General features: G+C 41.2%; 1 protein-coding gene across 5 annotated transcripts in view; it reads left to right on the plus strand.

Annotated features, from left to right (window-relative positions):
* LOC133022141 (ribosomal RNA processing protein 1 homolog A-like) overlaps positions 1-21,559 on the plus strand; it is a 43,916-nt gene that overhangs the window by 14,702 nt on the left and 7,655 nt on the right. For 2 of the 5 annotated variants that reach the window (XM_061089164.1, XM_061089165.1), the window contains exons 8-13: positions 2,787-2,989; positions 3,152-3,249; positions 4,723-4,820; positions 10,090-10,109; positions 10,853-11,005; positions 18,882-20,146. In XM_061089164.1, coding sequence (XP_060945147.1) covers positions 2,787-2,989; positions 3,152-3,249; positions 4,723-4,820; positions 10,090-10,109; positions 10,853-11,005; positions 18,882-20,146 — 1,837 coding nt within the window. Of the gene's footprint in view, positions 1-2,786; positions 2,990-3,151; positions 3,250-4,722; positions 4,821-10,089; positions 10,110-10,852; positions 11,006-18,881; positions 20,147-20,215; positions 20,387-21,559 lie in introns of all 5 variants that reach the window. The other 3 variants (XM_061089161.1, XM_061089163.1, XM_061089162.1) reach the window with 3 other exon arrangements.

Genomic DNA, 21,559 nt, shown 5'->3' on the forward strand with positions numbered 1-21,559 from the left:
AACCTTTCAAAAAAATAAATTGCAGTTCAAAGTGCTTTACAAGCTTTTGACAAAATGTTTAAAAAGGATTAAGAAGTTCAGAGACAATGCATACATTGTTAAAGATTGCAAAGTAAATAGAACAATAAAACATACAAATTATTTAACACAACATGATAGGCAGGTTGAAAAGATAGATTTTAAATCTACGTTTTAAAATATCTACATTTTCAGCTGCTCTCAGATCCTCTGGAAGGCTTTACCATTGTCTTGGAGGGTAATAGCTGAACTCAGCATCACCAAATGTTTTTGATATGATTTGGGGAACTGCTAAAAGAAGAACCAGAGGACCTGAGGGCTCTACCTGGTTCTTAATCCAGAAGCATATCTGACAGTCTGGTGCAAGGCCCTTTAGGGATCTTTAAACTTATTAAAGTATTTAAAAATTTATATGAAAATGAACAAACTTTGGAAATATCTAACACACTTTTTAAAAAGTGAGTCAATTGGCCTGGTCTTATCAGGAGACACAGTCGATAGAGTTGAGTGTTGTCAGCATTGCTCTGGAAGGAGATGCCGTGCTTCTTGATGATACTGCCCAGGGGTAGCATTTACAAATTAAAAAGTAAAGGTCCTAAAATGTATCCTTGTGGTACCCTACAGGTAACCTCGTAGTGTGGGGAGGAGTGGTTCTCTTTAATTAGACAAAGATTTTGTTTTCAAAGGTATGAGGTGAATCAATTTAAAAACAATACCATACAGGCTACCATGGTCACTCTGTCTATGTTAAAGAAATCTGATTCTCAATTGCAATATTTCTACACAGTTTTAGGGTAGGGTGGCACCACAGCTATTAGAAGTGTGCAAACACTCCACAGTAATGTTAGCAAGAAAGCTACATCAAACAACTTTGCTTTCTATACTAGTCACTTTGTCTGTTTCAAGCCTAACAAACCCACAGTGAATAAAGCATACTCTTACACAGATGTCCTGTTTGGCCTAAGTTGGAACTGGATCATCGTTAACATAATTTTGAAAAAGCCAGCAGTAAACTAGGATCTATCCAGGAAGCAGTCCTCTGAAATGAGGTGAACACATACAGTATTTAAACCACTAACTCTTCAATTCATAATTGTTTGAAATAATATAAACACAAAACTTCCCCTAACTAAAGAATACAACGTCACCTCAAAATGGCGATACTGCTAACCAATATTATCTCTGCTCGGCATCCGATAACTAAGCTCGGGTGTGCAAGACTAGCCGCTGTTTATACACCATGCTGATGGTCCGTGTACTGACGTTAAACAGATACGAATAATTCATGACGAGGCATTTTCGCAGCTTCCAGATATTCAACTTTGCACACCGTTGACGTACAGAAAAAAACCCTCAAACACAGGAGGACAGGGAAAGACCGCAAAAGCATAAAATTTCTCCTTTAATAATTTGATTTTAATTTCACTATCAGACTAAGGGACTGACTCACAACGGGGGGATCTCTGTTATGGCAACATTAGTAGAATTACCTCCTGTTTGACAATTTGTCTTCTAACTAAAAGACTCACATTGGTTTTGTTGCTGCAATGAGCTTTAATTTTGAAAAGTTGCGAACGTGGGTCCAAAGATTGTGTTGATGGCTCAACAGACTTCTGAAATAGCCAACATGTGTGTATGAAAAAACAACAGTATAGTCAATAATTTAAACTTGCATGTAAATGTTTGAGGAACACTCACTAATGAAAAGGTATAATTTTGAGAACTCTTACCACAAGCCAAACAAACTGTTTTAGAATGGCACTATTAGGTAGAATTTATTTGATATATGTTTGATATTAGAGCAGGTGTAGTGCTTGGCATGGTTGAAACATAATCTTAAAAACTTGAAAGTCTCTTTTTTTTTTTTTAACAGATAGGTTTCATGAATTTTCTGTTTTTCCTATAGGATGTTTTTAGCAGGGGGGTTCATCCTTTTTCCCCCTGATTCTCTCAAACTAATTTGACCCTTTATTGTATCGGGATGGCCCTGGTGCGTTTCTCTGCATCGGTCAAGCAATTTGCTCATCTTTTCTAATCACTCACATGTCAAGCTGATCATTGTGATAACCTCGTGAAACGATGTGTATGTATGTGTTCTTCTCTGCAACAATGAAGTTAACTTCTACCGGAAGAATTTCTCTCCTGTATGTTTGTGTCTGATTGTCTCTCTAGCTCTTCAGATGCAAACTGACGATTACATTTTAGTTAATAATCAATGGTGTCGGATTGTGGATCGGTCCGGTCACTTAATCCCGGATGTGGTCATTTTGGTCATCTCATGTGTGGAGGCTGGTGCACAAAATGTTGGACTTTTTGTGTTTAAAGGTACAGTGTGTAGAATCGACATCTAGTGAAGTTACCTATTGCAGCTGAATAACCCTCACCTTCCAAACATGAAAGAGAACCTGTGGTAGCCTTCTGTTGTCATAAAAACTCAAAAGGTGTTTAATTTGTCCAGTCTGTGCTACTGCAAAAAACATGGTGTCAAAGTCATCCCTTCAGCACAGGACCGAAACGCGTGGTTCGTGTTGGTTGTATCGTTAAAGTGCAATGTCAGAACAGGCCAGTAAGGGCTTGGGGAGGAAGGACACTCTGGCAGGATACTTCGGCACGGTACAGGCACACAGGGCCCGATTTGCTTCTGCCCAAATCCTGAAACAATATGTGCATAGCGGAGACTCTGGTTTTGATACTGCTGACACTTCAGCTTGCCTGAATAATTCATCCACTCAGTCTATCATCTTTTCTTTTGATCGCTTTCTCACCAGTCGGACTCTTTTCAGAGCAATCTGCAATAGCATCTTCAGCTCTATTATTGACCAGGCTCCCTTCGCCATTGAAGAATTGATGCAGGAGGTGAACGCAGCTGAGGATTCTGACTCGGGACAGGCTTCTGAAGGGGATGAAAAAGACCAAATAAAAGGAAAAATGAGCAAACCACTCAAGAAATCGACAAGGATGAAAATCAACGGTAAATATAAAAAAAAAATAAAAAATCCTTAATTAAAGCAGTTATGTTAATGAGTACAGTATATGGAAAGCTTGAGGTTGACAAGTGTCATGGAAAAACTAAATTGTGTTCATATGAACAAATGGATAATTCTTATCTGAAATCTTGTATTTTTGTTCACAGGCAGTAAATCAAATCAAGAGGAGGATGATGAGCTTCTTTACTCAGAAGACTCAGACACAGAGCTGTCATGTGATGGGGACATCGGACCAGTTCTACAGGTAAAGCTTCCTCCCTTTTCAAGACCCAAGTCTTTCTATTTTCCTTTTTTGTCCATTTCATTATCAAACTGTGTTTAAAAAGCTAACGTGAGTTAAGATTTTTAAAGCATAGTAAGACTTCAATTTGGAAACTCTGAGGTATCATATTGTTCGTAACACACCAAGTGAAAACTATCTTCTATTGGTTCTATGACATAATGTTAATAACCTTTTTGAAAATATAAAGCTGAAGAATCTCAAGCTACAAGTCTCTGCGAGGTGATAACCTAGGGCTGGATGATATGGAAACAAAATCTTCAATCAGTCGATATCGATATATATCGTCATCTAAATCAAATCACTGCCACTGCACGGCTTAATTCAAATAATATTATCGGCAAAATCAGTGCTTGGAAACAAATAACAGGTTAAAATGACGTCTTTACACGTCACAAAATATATCTTCTTTAAACAAATCAAATGACTTTTGTGGGAAAAAAAGGTATCACCTATAAACAGTACAACTCTAACTAATTATCACTGAAAAAAACAAAACAGGGAACTAGTTAAACTGACAGGAGTTTATGCCCCTGTTTAATCCCTTGAATTTCTACACTGACGGCGAGATGAATGAGCAGCGTCCCCAAACCACTTGAAAGTCAGCGTGTGTGTTACCAAAATGCGGAGCTGACGAGTGTGCACCCTTGGTCGCCCCACAGCTAAATACAGTAAATGACGGTTAAATAGCGATAAACTAGGCACTGAAACAGGATGCGAGAAAATGTTGGTTGGAGAGTGCGTGGACTGCTGGCCGTCAGTGACGGAGCAGCTCCGTCACAGGCGGTTATAATTATTCAGCGTTGGAAACCCGCTAAAACAATGAATGTAGCCGAATACATGAATCGATTATCTTAGGTCACTACATAGATGCAGAGTTGTCCACCTCAATGCAGGAGCCCGAACATTAGCACGCGTGTTGCTGCTTCTCCTACACTTGATGCTGTTTGCGTCAACCTAAACTAATGTGGCTGTAACTCTCTTCCAGCTGCATGAATTATACTGCGCTTTTCTCATTATCATTTTGTGTTGTCTGTCAAGGCATGGATGGAATGGGTTATATCTGTTATATCAACTGTCTTATGTTTCTACCAAGGAAAAGTTATATCGCAATAATTATCTATATCGTTTTATCGCCCAGCCCTATGATAACCCACAAACAAAATCCACTTGAGAACTAATTGTATGTTCCTTCAGATCGCTTGCAGTAACGCAAAGTATTAATTTTACATGAAAAGGTTTTAGGAAATGGCTTTAAAGCCGTTAAACTGAATGAGAGTTGATGAGCATTTTGTTAATTCCCATGGTCTGATTTTCTGTCTTTTTGATAGGAATAGATTCTTTCTATTGTGAAACAAATGTTAAATTTGTATTCATCATTTTGTTTGACTCAGATTGTGTTTATATGTGATGGGATGTTGATTAACTGTTATGTAGTTTGACTATACGGCGCTGGCAGAAAAGCTGTTCGAGTTAGCCAGCCGGAGCAGCACACCGAGCCAGAACAGACAGAGACTCTACAAAATCATAAAAGTGTAAGTAGAGGCCCACACAATACATTGTGATTGTATGTGTTAATGTTCAACTGCAACGAGGGAGTATCATCAACACCAGTGTTTCCCCTAGGTTTACAGCTTTGGGGGGGGGGACGGGCGACGGTGGCGGCAGAGCGTCGCGGGGGGGGGGGGGGGGGGGACGGTGGCGGCGAGACAAAAACTTAAAGGAATCATGATGTTACTGTGTTTCTTTTAATGATTTTGAACTTTACAGTTTAATTTCTGACCCTATTCATTCTCTATGAACTGTAATTTATCTATCTATTTATGCATGCATGCATGTATACATGTATGTATGTAATGTATGTATTCACTGACTTCCATAAGTAACCTGGATTGCCGGAATCCGGAAAATTTTTTGGATCCGGTACTTATGTTTATCGCATCTACACGAAGCCCAGTCACGAAAACACGGAAACACTGGAGCGGATTGGTTGAAATTAGGGCTGCAACTAACGACTACTCTGATAGTCGATTAGTCACCGATTATTGAAACGATTAATCGACTAATCGGATTATGAATGACACAAATTCTCAATTGCTCTTATTTAGCAAACAGCTTTTAAATTTAGCTTGAGGTTGTTCGAGGCATGTGATGACTGAAAATAAAGACAATAAAGATTGATACTTCATTAAAAAAAATGTCTTTTAATAAACTTTGTTGCATATAAGGGTACAGTTGACAGAAAAGCAAAGACAAATCAAGTTTTTGTCCATTTAAAACCAAGGACTGGCAAAGTGCTAATAAAAAAAATTAATTTAAATTTAAGTTTCCCTTTTTACAGTGAACCAAGAACAGGGCAAGTGCTAGTACTAAAAGTAAATTAAAAATCATGTATCCATTTTTCGTGTTAACAAAAAGGGACAGGGAAAATAACATTAATAAAAACATCAACAGACGAAACTACAGTCTTCTTCGGACTAAATCATTTTGATTATAAAAAGACGTTTGTCAGGCAATAGGATAATATTTCGCTTTTAAACTCGTTAAAAAAAAGTTAAACCGTATTGTTGTAATGGATTCTAGAATCCTGCGCGCAGGTATATACGTGAATATATAACGTCTGACAGAGGCGAGTCCGCATCGTCTCCGTTACGATGTCACACGTGACTCCTCCTCCTCACATGTGCGTGTCCTGCTTCCATGGAGAGCAGGTCCTCTGTACAGATACTGCAGGTTGTTTTTTTCGGGCTGTTACGGGTGAAGTTCTCCCGAACTTTTTACTTCCTGGTGCGCGACTGCGCGCGGCAGCGGACGCCGACATCGGTCCATGTATTATCGCTATTGCACATGCGCGACTTTCAGAGATAGGAAGGGAGCGAGACGGCTCACTCCTCAGCTGCTTCCATCAGCACCTCCGGTAAAACGACGTTTAGTACCGGTGCGCGGCACGAGAAACACGCGCTATGGCGTAACCAACGAATCATCGACGAGTAAATTCGTCGGCGACTATTTTGGTCATCGATTTTTGTCGACGACGTCGACTAATCGTTGCACCCCTAGTTGAAATCACTGTAAAGACGTTATGGAGCATGCGCATAAAGTGAAAGAAGACAAAAGTTGAGATCCTACTAGCAATCTTCCCATATATTTGTAAATGTATATATAATAACGGCTTCTCTACCACCTGAAATCACTGTTACCACAGCAATCAAACAGGACTAGTTAGAATAGAGCACCTCGCCATAACCCTCGTTTGTGTTAAGTTACCGTTTTGAAACTTCCGTCTGTAATAAAAATATTTTCACGTCAGATTTGCCGGTTAAACAGTGATAGAAGGAAGTGACGCAGCCGGATTAATAACGGTTCAGGCTGAAGTTGCGAGTCGAGGTGCGTTCACGGTTAAATACAACAAGCGGAGAAAGCAGAATTGACCGAGAAATGCGCGTCCCGTCTTAACAGCCAGGCGCCTGCGCGCTGGAGAATTGCGTCCGGTGTAATACTTACCAAGATCAGTCTTGTACAACCAGGGGGAGTATTGCCCCTCTGACAGCCAAGCTGGGTCAGAACCTATAATCCGGTGGTGACTGAGCAGATTCTTGTCTGGGGCAGGGCGTGCAACACGTGGGCTCTTCTCTGAACTCGGACCCGGAGCAGGAGAGCTCCTCCGGCTGCTCCTCACAGGAGAGGGGCTGTTACCATCCTCATCCACCTGGGAGCGTTTAAAAAACGCGGATATTTTTAATTGCTTCTCAGGTGGTTCATGCGACATGTTTTCAGGTGGATGCTCTCTGTCCGCTGGTGGGAGGTAGCTCACCTGTGTGTGCGCACGTGTCTGTGTGTGCGCACGGGTCTGTGTGTGCGCGCATCTGGATCGAACTCCGCCGTGCGCAATACAGAGAGCAGAGGAGAAATCCAAAAGCGCGATCATGTCGAGACAGAAATGCAAGCTATAGACCTGTTTAATAGGAAATGTAACCTTAAAATGATTTATGTAGAGATCTGGCGCTATATTAAAAAATAAAAAATAAAATAAATAATTAACTTGACCTTCCAGGGGGGCGGGAGGTCCCGTTGGGGGGGCGCAGCGCCCCCCTATTAGAATGGTAGGGGAAACACTGAACACTATAAAGCCATTAAAAATAAAACTACTAAAAAATTTTCTACTGTGAATTTAAGCAGGAATCTAAACAACCATAGACTACCGGGATACACTACCGTTCAAAAGTTTGGGGTCACTTAGAAATGTCCTTATTTTTCAAAGAAATGCACTGTTTTTTCAATGAAGATAACATTAAATTAATCAGAAATACACTCTATACATTGTTAATGTGGTAAATGACTATTCTAGGTGGAAACGTCTGGTTTTTAATGAAATATCTACATAGGTGTATAGAGGCCCATTTCCAGCAACTGTCACTCCAGTGTTCTAATGGTACATTGTGTTTGCTAATCGCCTTAGAAAACCCTTGAAAATCCTTGTGCAATTATGCACATCCATACATGCGGTCGCAAGACAGTTTGCTGTGTCTCCGAGCACAATCTCAAGAGCTTGGAGGAGACACCAGGAGACCCAGCAGTTACACAAGGAGAGCTGGAGAGGGCCGTAGAAGGGCATCAACCCAGCAGCAGGACCGGTATCTGCTTTTTTGTGCGAGGAAGAACAGAAGGCAAAAAAAATGACCTCCAGCAGCCTATAGGTGTGCATGTTTCTGACCAAACTGTCAGAAACGGACTCCATCAGGGTGGCATGAGGGCCCCACGACCTCTAGTGGGACCTGTGATCACAGCCCAGCAATGTGCATCTCAATTGGTCTTTGCAAGAGAACACCAGAATTGGAGTCTGGAGAAGCTGTGGTGAACGTTATGCTGCCTGTAACATTATCCAGCATGACCGGTTTGGCGGTTGGTCAGTGATGGTGTGGGGAAGCGGTTGGAGGGTCGCACAGACCTCCATGGCATAGCCAACGGAACCTTGACTGCTGTTAGGTACCGAGATGAAATCCTCAGAAATTGTCAGACCTTACGCTGGAGCAGTGGGCCCTGGGTTCCTCCTGAGGCAGGACAATGCCCGGCCTAATGTGGCTAGAGTGTGTATGCAGTTCCTTGATGACAAATGCAGTGTTACCATTGACTGGCCCTCTCATTCCGATGACCTAAATCCAATTAATCACCTATGGGACATTATGTATCGGTGCATCCAACAACGCCAATTACCGCCACAGATTGTGCATGAGCTCACTGATGCCCTGATACAGGTCTGGGAGGAGATCCCCCAGGACATTATCCGCCAACTCATCAGGAGCATGCCCAGACGTTGTCCGCTGTGCATACAGGCACGTTGGGGCCATACACAGTACTCAGTAACACAAGTTGCTGTGATAAAAGTGGCGCAAGTTGGATCACCCTTTGATTTGATCATTTTGTTTACAACAAATTATAGAGTAAGAAAATAGAAATTATCAAGATTTTCAAATTGAATAATTGATTCATCAAGATCTAATGTGATTGGTTGAGTCGGATTTTGAGCTGGACACCATTGTTTCTTATACTCTAAACATGTTGCTCTTTGATTAATATGCAGACCTAACTTTTTTATTTTGATTTTGATAAGGGGTTAAATAGAAACTTTGATATCTTTGAGTTGCACTGCTGACTTAACTTATAAGCCCTCTTTTTTATTTATTTTTATCACGTTGGAGTTGCTAGTTTAAACCTACAGTTTTGCACTTTAATATTTGAGCCTTTGTTTACATTTTGTTTTGTGCTGCATTATACGATGACATACAGTTTGTTATCAAAATAAAATTAACTGAATTGAAATGTCAATTTGATTTTTTGGGAGGAAAATTAATCGTTTAGATTAATCGACTAATCGATAAAATAGTCGTCAGATTAATCGATAGAAAAATAGTCGTTAGTGGCAGCCCTACTTAATATTAAAAAAAATTCAAGTTTGCTGTGAACATAGCAGTCAGGCCTCTTGTTTCAGAAACAATGAACCGTAACAGTTTGGTGACCAATAAAAGGTAAGCCTACTACTTCTTTGCTTTCAGCCAGCTACTCAAACAGACAAGCAACAAAATAACAAACAAACAAAATACACAGGCAAGTGTTGGCCTACTTTCAAATAAATTAAACACAGAACTTTGTAGGGCTATTTGAGTCCTCCCCATATTTGTGGAAAATGTATGAAATAAGAAGTACCCTATTTTTAAATAAATAAAACCAAATAGCTGCAGCCTAATAGTGTAACGGACTAGGTTTATGTTTATGTTTGGTTTTGACTTATGTTCAGTAAAACACTGTTGAAGGAGCGTTCTGATGTCTGAGGGTCATTGAAGGGGTCTGGATGGGACATGTGACTGTCTGGACCAATAGGATGGGGTTGCTTGGGGATCGGGGCTCAATGAGGAAGTGAAGCGTTGTTGATGTGTGCAAGTGACGGATTTTTTTATTTTTTTTAAATTAAAAAAAACAAGTGACGCTTAGCCTGGCGGGGGGGGGGAGAAAAGCCTGGCGGCCCGCCAGTCCTATACAGCACTGGGGGAAACCCTGGTATTTATAGATCAAAGTGAGGCTGGAAGAATTCTTGACTTAACGAAGCTGAATTATCACATCACCAGAATGAAGCAATTGCAAGTGCTGCTTCGCCCCTCCATTGATGAACCTTTTCTCCAACTAATGCAGCCTAAGAAAGTTATAGATTTTCTTGGGCTAAATCATGTAATGTTGTATTATATTAATGACTGATCACCTCAATCAAAACTAATGCATCCTGTTTCTCTCTCATGTGTTCAATTTCAGACTGCAGGACCTCGGTGAAGGTAGGAGCTGTTGATCACAGCTTAATTCTTATTTTAGCTTTTTAAAAATTGGTGACATGCATTTTTCAATACTCGGATACATTTTTAGTTACTCTTCACACGGTCATCATCAACTGAACCCTAATAACCACCTTATAATTGATAAATAAATGGAAATATAAAAGAGATGATGGTGATCATCTTGTAATGCTGCTGCTGGTGTTTCTTCAGGTCCACTGACACTGATTGACAGGTTTTCTTGTTGAGAGACAGAGTTTTAATACAAAAGTGAATCCTGTTGGTAAATAACTAGTGGTGTGAAGAACAAGGAAAAAAAGAACCATGTACAGAGAAATGTCTTACAGTTGTAAATATTAGGGCTGGGACATTTCTAATTGTATTTGATACTATCACAATACTTTAGTGGCGATCAATATGATTTGTGTTATCATAATTTAGCAGTGTAATCCTGCTTGTTAACAAATGCGGACAAAAACAGAGCACAGTGGTGTCGTTATCATGTTGTATCTAAAAGATCCCTAAATTTCATCGATGCGTTCTTTCTCCAAGTTTGTTATGAGTCGTAGACATTTTTTATGCTGACCTCAACAGACTAAGCAAGCTCCATCTACTGGACTTAACAGATTTTATTATTTCAATATCAAAAAATTGGGTTTGTATTTGTAATATTTATTAAGAATTTATATGAAAACGGAATAATCATATTTTTTTTAATCTAATTTTAATCTGGAATCTTTCCTCAGGCATCTTTCCTCAGGATGTGTATCCAGAAGAGGTCTCTACTGATGAGGATGATGAAATGTTTGGCAGCAGGAAGAGGATGAAGAGAGGATGTCGTCCTACGGATGAGGATCAGAAGGGGACCCCAGCAGCTAAGAAAAGTAAAGGCAACTCGGGTTGGTAGATTTGTCCAATGTACAAAAGTGTAAAAATCCATCCATTATCTATACCGTGTCATCATTAAGCAAGAAAATATTCAATATGCAATAAAGCATGTGATCATAGTCTTGAGTGATATATAATGGATGCATCCATGACCTGAGCTACATGCACTTGCTTTTATGCCCAATATCATAGTCCTGCATGGGTCCAGTTTTAGTGCTCGTCAGCCAACACAAAACATTGAAAGGATCCTCCCTGGGTGTTTTGAATTCATTGTAGGTTTCCATCTCATGCGGCGGCAGGAAACTTTCATCCCTAGAGTCTTCCACATCAGGTTAAGTAATCAACTGTTGATAGGGGACGGGGTCTCTTCTCTGGTGGTATGCTCGGGCCCGTGGTACATTGCAGGATGCTTCCAAGTTTCACTTTGAGTTCTTGAAAATAGTACAAACAAAACGAAAGATCATTGCTAACTTAAATAAGAGTATAGAATGAGAGGAGGGAGGAACAAACATAGAGCGAGCTCATCTCGCTGGTGACCGCGGTGCGGGCGGCGGACCTGAAAATCCCTCCCCGGAAAAGCAAGCCGAGCTCCGGGGCCGAGCGCCGGGGCGGCGGGGCTCCAGAGCCCCCCGGTCCCCTACACGCACATCTGCGAGACGGAGGTGTTCCGCATGGGGGTCTTCCTGCTGAGGCCTGGCGCCTCCGTACCGCTGCACGACCACCCGGACATGAACGGGATGCTCAAGGCTTTACAGCGCCTCATGTCTGCTGTGTTGTGGCTCCACACACACTCTGTCTGTTACGTGACTTGTGTTTGAACGGGTTAAAAATCACAGTCTGAGGAGTGGGACCATTTCATTAACTTCAGGAAACTGTTCATACATGCAGTTGTATTGTTTGACTTTGTGGCCTGTGCATTTCTCCGTTTTTTATTTATAACTTTATTTACTTTGATTTTACAAAATATTTTCAAAGTATAGTAGAGGCAAATTCTATGTTTCAGTTGTGTGAAATGTTTTTCAATCAATCAAGTTTTATTTGTATAGCCCACATTCACAAATCACAATTCGTCTCTCGGGCTTTAACATGGTGTGACATCCTCTGTCCTTAACCATCAACAAGAGTAAGGGAAAACTACTAAAAACCTTTTTAAGGTAAAAATATGTAGAAACCTCAGAGAGAGCCACATGTGAGGGATCGCTCTCCCAGGACGGACAGAAGTGCAATAGATGTCAAGTGTAAAAAAAACATCAGGATTAAAGTTTTTAGCAACATCGATGAGGGTAAACATTTTTCAATACTATATGTGAAGCAGTCCTGCTGCAAGCATAGTCTCTGGTCAGCAGCCAGCAAGATCACGTTCCAGCATCAGGATGGGATCCACTATAGTCCACAGTTATTGTACACTGCCGCCAGTTAGAATCCATTATCAGCTGCTGCCTCGGTCGTGGTCCACCATCAGCCGATGCCAGCGCGACAAAGGATCCTCCATTACCACTACCATCAGCAGGCACGATACAGAATCCACCGAACTGGATCCACCATTGCGACCTCTGACGCGCGATCCACAATCATATCCATGGTGCGGCCACAGCTGTGGCCCTGCATCCGCGGGCGCTAAGGCACAGAAACTCCGGGAAATGGGTCAAGTTTGTAACATATACTGATGAGATAAGAATTACCTTGATGTGTTAGGGATGGAGAAAAGGAAGGAGAAGCAGGAAAGCGAAGCTCCGTGTGTCTTGTGTCATAAATTCCCTGTGCGTCTTAGCATCATCAGGGGTTTTTGCCTTTTAATCAATTTTGGAACATAGGGCGAGTTACTTTCTGCCGCACTAATTAGCTCTAACTATAAGCTTTATCAAAAAGGAAGGTTTTGAGTCTACTTTTAAACGAACAGAGCGTGTCTGCTTCCCTAACTGAAAGTGAGAGATTATTCCACAGCAGTGGGGCTTGATGGCTAAAAGCTCTGGCTCCTACTCTACTTTTAGAGACTTTAGGGATGACAAGTAAACCTGAATTCTGGGATCGGAGTGCTCTAGTAGGTTGATATGGTATTAACATCTCTTTAAGGTAAAAAGGTGCCATATCATTAAGGGCCTTGAAGGTGAGGAGGAGAATTTTAAATTCTATTCTTGATTTAACAGGAAGCCAGTGTAGCGATGCTAATACTGGGGAAATGTGCTCTCTTTTCTTAGTTCTTGTCAGGACACGTGCTGTGGCAATTTGGACCAGCTGCAGAGTCTTTAACGACTTACTGCTGGAGCCTGATAAGAGTGAATTACAGTAGTCCAGTCTCGATGTAACAAAGGCGTGGACTAGTTTTTCTGCATCTTTTTGCGAAAGGACATGTCTGATTTTTGAGATATTACGCAAGTGGAAAAAGGCGGTCCTAGAAATTTGTTTTAAGTGACTATTAAAGGACAAATCAGGATCGAAGATCACTCCCAAGTTCCTGACTGTTTCATTGGAAGCAAGGGCAATGTCATCTAGCGCAGCTATATCATTAGATAATGTTTCTCTAAGGTGTTTAGGGCCGAGTATTATAACCTCAGTTTTATCTGAGTTTAATAAGAGAAAATTGCGGGTCATCCAGGTTATGTCCTTGAGACATGCTCGAAGTTTAGTTACTTGATTACTTTGATCAGGTTTTATTGACAAATATAATTGGGTGTCATCCGCATAACAGTGAAAATTTACCGAGTGTGTCCTGATAATGTTTCCCTAGTGGAAGCATGTATAATGAGAATAAAATTGGGCAGAGCAAAGACCCCTGTGGAACACCATGGTTAACTTTGGTGCGCACAGATGACTCATCATTAATTTGTACGAATTGGGAGCGATCAGAAAAATAAGATTTAAACCAGTTTAGGGCCGTTCCTTTAATGTTAATTAACTGTTTTAGTCTCTGTAATAAAATGTGATGGTCAATTGTGTCGAATGCTGCACTGAGATCTAACAGAACAAGGACAGACACAAGTCCCTGATCTGAAGCTATTAGAAGGTCATTAGTGACTTTTGCCAGGGCTGTCTGTGCTGTGATTGGTTCTAAACCCAGACTGAAAGTCTTCATATATATTATTTTCCTGGAGAAACTTGGGAGCAGTAAGACACCTATCATTTTAAATCTTATTTAACACTAAATGTATCTTATATCGTGTTGGTCATATTTAAATCATTCATTACGTTTTGTTGGGGAAAAAAAATTGGATCAAATAAAAAAATCGCATATTAAATCGCAATCGCAATATGGGAAAAAAAAATCGCAATTAGATTATTTCCCCAAATCGTTCAGCCCTAGCATGGGCTGTTTACAGCCTGCAATAGCCAACTAGGCACCTTGTTGTCGGAAAGAGCCTGCCCCTCTTCTGACATGTAAAGGCTGAGCCAATTGCAACTGATTGTTCTGATGAGTGGCGTATCTTTTAGCCAATGGAATTCCCTAAATAATGATGTGCTGTTTGACGGGGGCAAAAAAAATTTACACCACGCAACAGTGTCCAGCTGGTCCCAGAGCACCGTGCGTCAGTGTTTCGTCCCCGTCGTGACTGCTGGATGTTGCTAAAATATATGAAAGATAGATAGATAGGTAGATGGATACTTTATTAATCCCTAGGGAAATTCAGATCATCCAGTAGCTTATACAGTTAACACTTAAACACCACACTGACATGTATACAAAAATCACATATTTACAGATACAGGAATGGATACAATGATGTCATAGTGTCAGTGTCCAGTAGGGAAGTGTTCTTGTGCTGCTGTAGTGGAAAGTACAATAAAAGATGTTTATTTGTATAAATTTTAAACCATATGACCAGTTTTGTCTCCTTTATATAAAAGTATGATTTTGAGTGTAAAATTTGCCTTTTTAGCCTGGTTGGTTACCATGGTTACACAGGGTCCTTTGGAGTCTCCAAATGGCCTTTGTGGAAACGCTTAGAAATGCGCTTAGGAAAAAATCTGTCAAGTATTCATTTTCTGTGGTATTTTTATCAAATTTGAACTTGGGCTAGTCAAGGCTTCATGCTAGGGTCCTATTGTGTTTTCCAGCTCATAATGCCGGGTTCACACCGGATGCGTAAGCGCACCGTCAAGCCTTAAATAACAGCTGCCGTGTCCGGTGTAAACCCGGCGTTAGTCCCAGCTGGAGTCATCAGCAGGCATCTGTTTACCAAAAATATTCAGGCGAAAATAAAAACCTTCTACCTCGCTGTGTGCCAACTGCTATTACTCAATGCCAATAGCACTTAGAGTGATTCTGACTGTTGGGGGGGGGGAAAGATCAGAATGTTACCTTCAAAAGAGACCAATATCATGCATGTACTCCAAATGGTTCAAGAACAGCTTTCAATATAATTTGGGTGTCCTCAAACAGGCGTTTTAGCCGAGTTTCACCCGCCTCTTAAGAGGTTAACAAGTATTGCATTGGAATTGTCTAAAGTGGACAAAAGCAGATCAAACATACATAACAGTACTAGGGCTATACAAGAATGTGACCTCATGAAAAAATCAACAGCTGAGTCAGAGAAAAAGAGGTGCACAAATGGCAACCTATGCAAACACGTGTAGGCCCTGCAACAAATACAATGATGCCTTTCAATCAGTGTGATCCCTGACCTGGCTTTCCTTTTGCTGAGCTCCCTTATCTGGGGGTTGTAGTTAGTGACTTTAAGTTGCACACATGCTTCGGAGTGGTCAAACGACTGCGGGAGGTGCTGAGCACATTTTTCATGTGTGAGAATATCTGCTCACACAGATACGTTGACCCGAGGACTGTCAGTAAAGCAACTGCAACGTTCTGGAGACAGTTGAACTTCTCCGGTAAAGATGTCCAGCAGGTGAAGATGAAGGTTCCGTGATCTTGCACTACTGTGGTTTCCAGCTGTTTCCGTAGCTCTGCAAACTTAGTCACCCACAGTATTGAACTCCTCAGCTCAATCAGCTGCATTTCCATGCCCTGTGTATCCAACCAGTCTATCAGAGATAAATCAGGCTTGATCAAGAAAGAGAACATAGGTCCATACTTCTGAAAGTCCCCAAACCGTGTTGTGTACTCCAGCTGGAGCTCCCTCAGGCATTTGCATATTTCAGCGGTATCGATGCTCTGCTGCGATGACAACTCCCTTACGTGTCTGAAGTAACGGAAAGTGGAGTTATTAACGTCACTTGCAAATATTGCTAACCCACCGACAAAAGCTGTCCATGTGTCGAACATGTCCAAAACAGTTTGCCCTGCACCTTGCAGCTGGAGATTGAGCTTGTTGAGATGTACAGTAATATCTGTGAGAAACATGAGTTTCACAACCCACTTCTCATCCTCAAGTTCTGGAAAGTCTTGGCCCTTTTCAGCCGGGAAGGCCTTGATGGCATCAAAGCAGCCAACAAACTGCTCCAAAACTTTTCCGCGCTTAGCCAGCGAATCGCGGAGTGGAGAGGGAGGTCTTTGTACGCAGTCCATTTTCCCAAGCAGCGACTGGAACTGTCGGTGCGTCAGTGAAGATCATTAAACTAAAAAGCTAATAATTTGTCACTGTAGCCATTACCTCATTAAGATCTGACTTTGACATCTTTGCACAGAGATTTTGTTGGTGTATTATGCAGTGGAGTTTTATGATGGGGTGACCGACTTTTTCTTCTATTAATCTGACTGCTCCCCTCTGTTTCCCGACCATGGCGGGGGAGCCATCTGTTGTTACTGCAAAGATCTTGCCGATGTCAATCCCTCGCTCTTCAAAATGTTCCATAAACACCCTGGCTATGTCCTCACCTTTTGTTGTTTCGGACATTAGCTTTAAGCAGCAGAGCTTCTCTCAGTCTAATCACAGTATTTTGCCTTGAATGGCAAGCGCGGTACGTCGTTCACGTCAACGCTCTCATCAAGTGCAAGGCTAAACACCACGGCATCTTTTAACCCAGCTGTTTGCTGCGCCGGGACATTTTCAGCCATGGCCAGAAGTTGAGAATGGCACAAATATTCACAAAGTGTGTTGCTTCAGTGTTTTTAAATCTTTTTGTCAGATGTTACTATGGTATACTGAAGTATAATTACCAGCATTTCATAAGTGTCAAAGGATTTTATTGACAATTACATTAAGTTTATGCAAAGAGTAGGGTTGCAAAATTCTGGGAATATTCAAAGTTGGGGCTCGTAAGCCCTTATTGTGCAAAACGATGATGACTGCACGTGTTTTCCTGCAGGTAACCATGGTTAACAGAGGAAGAACAATTATTTCAAGCACCACCCTCCTTTTAAAGCTTCCAGTCTGCTATTTTGTCTCAATCAGGATGAAAGAGTGATCTCCAGCCTTGTCATCGTTGACACTCTCACCCGTGTTAACAAGAGAATCCCTGACATGATGTCAGCTGGTCCTTCTTTGGCAGGGCTGAAATGCAGTTGAAATGGTTTTTGGGGTATTAAGTTCATTTTTGTGGCAAAGACGGACTTTGCAATTATTGCAATACATCTGATCACTCTCCATAATATTCTGGAGTATATGCAAATTGCCATCATAAAAACTGAGGCAGCAGACTTTGTGAATATGAATATTTGTGCCATTCTGAAAACTTTTGGCCACGGCTGTACACAGGATCTCCGGACATGGGAGTGAAAACAAAAGAGTTGCGTTTGTTTGTTCAGTGTAAATGTTGGTGAAATATTTTCCTCTGTTTGACTGTGGAGAACAAAGTATGCTTCAGTTTACATATGGAGGCAGTTGGAAAGGGAGATGCATCTTTGCCTTGAGTTTACTGCTGAAAAGTATTTTTTCAATATTCCAGTAGTCATTTTCATAAAATTTTGCTCAGTCTTTGTAATAACAGTTTTCTATGAGGGTTTGTGGAATGAGTCTTTTCACTGAGACCCACGACAGATATTACATTTGTACTTAATGTGAGAAATACTTGCCAGTGTATCAGTGATAAAATGAATGGCATTCTTTCTCTTCAATAAGAATTAAAAATAACTAATAAAAAATGTATCTTAACATAAATAATTAATTATCAAATGCACAACATTTTTCAAGTTGGTTTATGCATATCTTTCCTTGATGCATTTATTGATGTTTAAGATAATGTCGCTTATTATCATGATGTCCCCTTTCTTACTCTCCTGCAGAGCTAAATTTGCTCAAATAAATGTCCATATGTGGAAACAGCAGTCACTGAGCACAACACCAGACTTGCTGAATCACTGAAAGAATCTTAAATGTGGTAACAATTCACACATCTGGAACCCATCTTTATTTAATTTTATTTGAAAAGAACCATGTATAGTTAAAAACAAATTACGCCATTTGATGCATTGCACCAGATTATAGCTTTAAACTATTTTATATCTGCAGTCCCTTGGCAGGTCAGAATAAAAGGAATACACAGCAACGTAGCACAAGACTATAAAAAAGTCAAGGTAAACTTTATTATCCCACAAGGGGAAATTCATGTGGTCATACATATCAGGTCAGTGAGATCATAGCTCAGCAGCTTTCGATAGACTCTTGTTGTTTTTAAAACTACAAGTATAGAGCTGCAACTCTTCAAATTGGCAGGCAGTGTTCCACTGATTTTCGGCGTTTATAGAAAAAACGCTGATTTCCCAAATGCAGTTTAGGGAAATGTATCACAAGCTTGTACAGAGGCTATTCTTCAAGGTCGACTAGAATTTACTGAGCAAGTGTAGACAGTCACTAAATGAAGGAGGGGCAAAACATATTTATAAACTAGACACAAATAAGCGCTCAAAGCTCAATAGATTGTAACCCAAGACTCAGTCAACACTTGGCTACATTTTGAACTACATAACTTTCTCAATTACATAAATATTTCGTAGATGACAGATGCTGCATCAGTGTGTGAAGAGTAATTGATCTATCTCTCTTGCAATTTCAGGGAAGAAAAAGGAGGCATCCACACTAGGCAAGCAAAGCAAGGACTTGGCAAAACATGACAGTGAAAGAGTAGACCAAACCAATAATGATGACGGGAAAAAGAAAAAAAGGAAGAAGAAGAAAGCGGAACAGGAAGGAAGTGTTGAAAGTGAGGAAAATACAGAACGGTCAAAACAGGGACAGACCATGGCTCAATCTCAAACTCCAATTAAAGAGATTGAAGAAGCTGAAGGAATTCCACGGTGCGCACAAGCAGAAGATTTCGAAAAGGGAGCTGAGGTGAAAATCCATATCTTGACTGCATTAGTCACAGAGGCAACTTCTGTACAGGATCAATCAGAAACTCTGCTCCTCTCTGATGTAAACAAACAGCCCTCCATTACAGTTACAGAAGAGGCGGCACAACCACGGTCCTGCACTAACGACAAGGACCAATCTGAAAGCTTTTCAAAGAAGAAGAAAAGAGACACTTCTGAGCCCAAACCTGGGATAGTGGCAGTCGAAGATCAAGAGACCTTTGCCACAACAGAGCCAGAAATGTCCTCTCAAGCAGATGCTTCCGTCTCAGGGAAGAGGAATAAAAAGAAGAGTCTAAAAGCTGAGGAGCAAACAGATGGGACTCTGTTACAGGTCAGTGCAGAGACGGAGATCACATCGGTATGTTGTGAGACATCAGGAGAAGAAACTGTGACAAAAATGACAACACTGCAGACTGATGCTGGATTCCCTACCAAGAAGAGGAAGGGCATGAAGGCTGAATTCAAACCTGAGGGTGAATCACAGATTCACAATGGGAACTCAGAAGCCAAAACCAAATTCAAAGAGCCAAGGGATGCTACAACTGCTGCAAAGAGTAAGAAAAAGATCCTCAAGGTTGATGCACAGGTTGAGGTAGAGGACAAACCTCCACTTGCATCCGAAGCTACTCAACATACCACTTCAGTGCCAATTGAAAGAAAGAAAAAGGGCAAGCAGAAAATTGAACAGAAACTGCTCACCCCATTAGCAAAAAAGAAAGACACGCCTAAGATGAAGACAATGCAGCTCAAAGATGAAACCCAACTGCAGATGGTTGGTAGTCTGGATTCAGAGATTCCCCTGGAAGAAACTGAAGCTATTTTCTCCAAAAGGAAACTGACCAAAAAGAAGAGGAAGATCCCTGTGGTGTCTGAGTTTGAGACTGATCAGCTGGTCGCGACTGCACAGGAGGTTGCAATGATCAATGCAGAAGAGGAAACTTGTGCCAAGAAGAAAAAACTTGGAAATGTGAGTATGTGACGAGGTTAAATGGTTGAGATGGGTTAAAGTGACTGAAGTAATTGGTTCCCTCCTTAGGATGTTAAAAAGCCATCCACACATCTGAGCTTTAAAACCTCACAAAAGAAATTGGTGACTGCTGCAGGGTTGGCGTCTGACTTCATTACCTTTCAGAGCAACACTGTAGCCCCTACACCGCTCTTCTGCAAGTCAAAGGGAAACGTCAGCAACCAACTGTACAGCAAAAAGGTAAAAGTGGTTGCAGCGTTAAGATTAATTTGCACTTATGAATAAGGGGCACCAGTGCCTATCAAAAAAAATGTATACTATTTAATTTGTAATCCTCAAATCATGAAGTAATGAATTCTCGTTTGAATGGATCTCTATTTTAGAATATAGGACTAGATGGTGAATATCCCTTGTACTTTTGAAGGTCTTCTGCAAAATTTAAGTTACCAACCAACAATAGATTTTAGCAGGTGTTAGTTGCTGCCAGCAGATGTTAGCGCTAATTGTTTTGGCCTTGTAATCAACGATACAGGCAAAACTTCAGGATACACTGCGCCTAAAGGTAAAATTGACTGGCTACTTGCTTGTATGGTCTACTATACCATGTTTCCCCCTCAGTAGATTAGACATTACCTCTATGCCTTTTTAAACTAAACACTGATTATCCCTTTTATGTTCTACTGCACTAATTAATGCCCACTACCAGTAGATGTTAGTCACCAACAGCGGATGTTAGGGCCATGTCTTCAGTTGTGTACCTTAGCGTCAGGTGTTTCAGACTTTTAATCACAAGACGCCCAGTTCTAAGGCAGGCCCACCATAGGTTGGTCAGACCTGGTGTAATGTCCCTAGCATCTTGGGGCACAGTTGGTATCTTTCCTCCTAATCCAGAGCCATTGGCTGAAGCGTTCTGTAGTGTGCAATGTTTCTTCTATGGTCTGTTGCAGGGCTTGTCCATGGATCCCCACATCTTTGAGCTACAGGATGGTATCCTCACAGGGTACTGTCAATTTTACGAAGTAGAAGAGAAAGCAGTGTTTGACTAGAGCAGGGGTAGTCAACACGGTGCCCGCGGGCACCTGGGCCCCCGCAGGGAACCCGCGAGTCGCCCGCAAGGCATGCAATACATGAAAAAAATGTTTGAAAAAAAATTTAAAAGAAAAAAAAAAATTAATTTAAAAAAAGTCAAACCGCCATCTCACTCTATGCCGGTGATTCTAAAACTGTGTGGCGCGGCCCACTGGTGAGGCACAGAGACATAACAGGTGGGGCGCGCGACCGGGAGAGGGGAAATGTGAGGCAGAACTAATGTTTTTGTTTTTCTTTGCCGAGCCAGGGGTCGGCAACCCGCGGCTCTGCACACTGTTGTTAATTTTGTTAAATCATCATCGTATCAGGCCAGCATGAAATACC

Source organism: Limanda limanda, chromosome 16, assembly GCF_963576545.1.
Source record: "Limanda limanda chromosome 16, fLimLim1.1, whole genome shotgun sequence".
NCBI classification, from domain to species: domain Eukaryota; kingdom Metazoa; phylum Chordata; class Actinopteri; order Pleuronectiformes; family Pleuronectidae; genus Limanda; species Limanda limanda.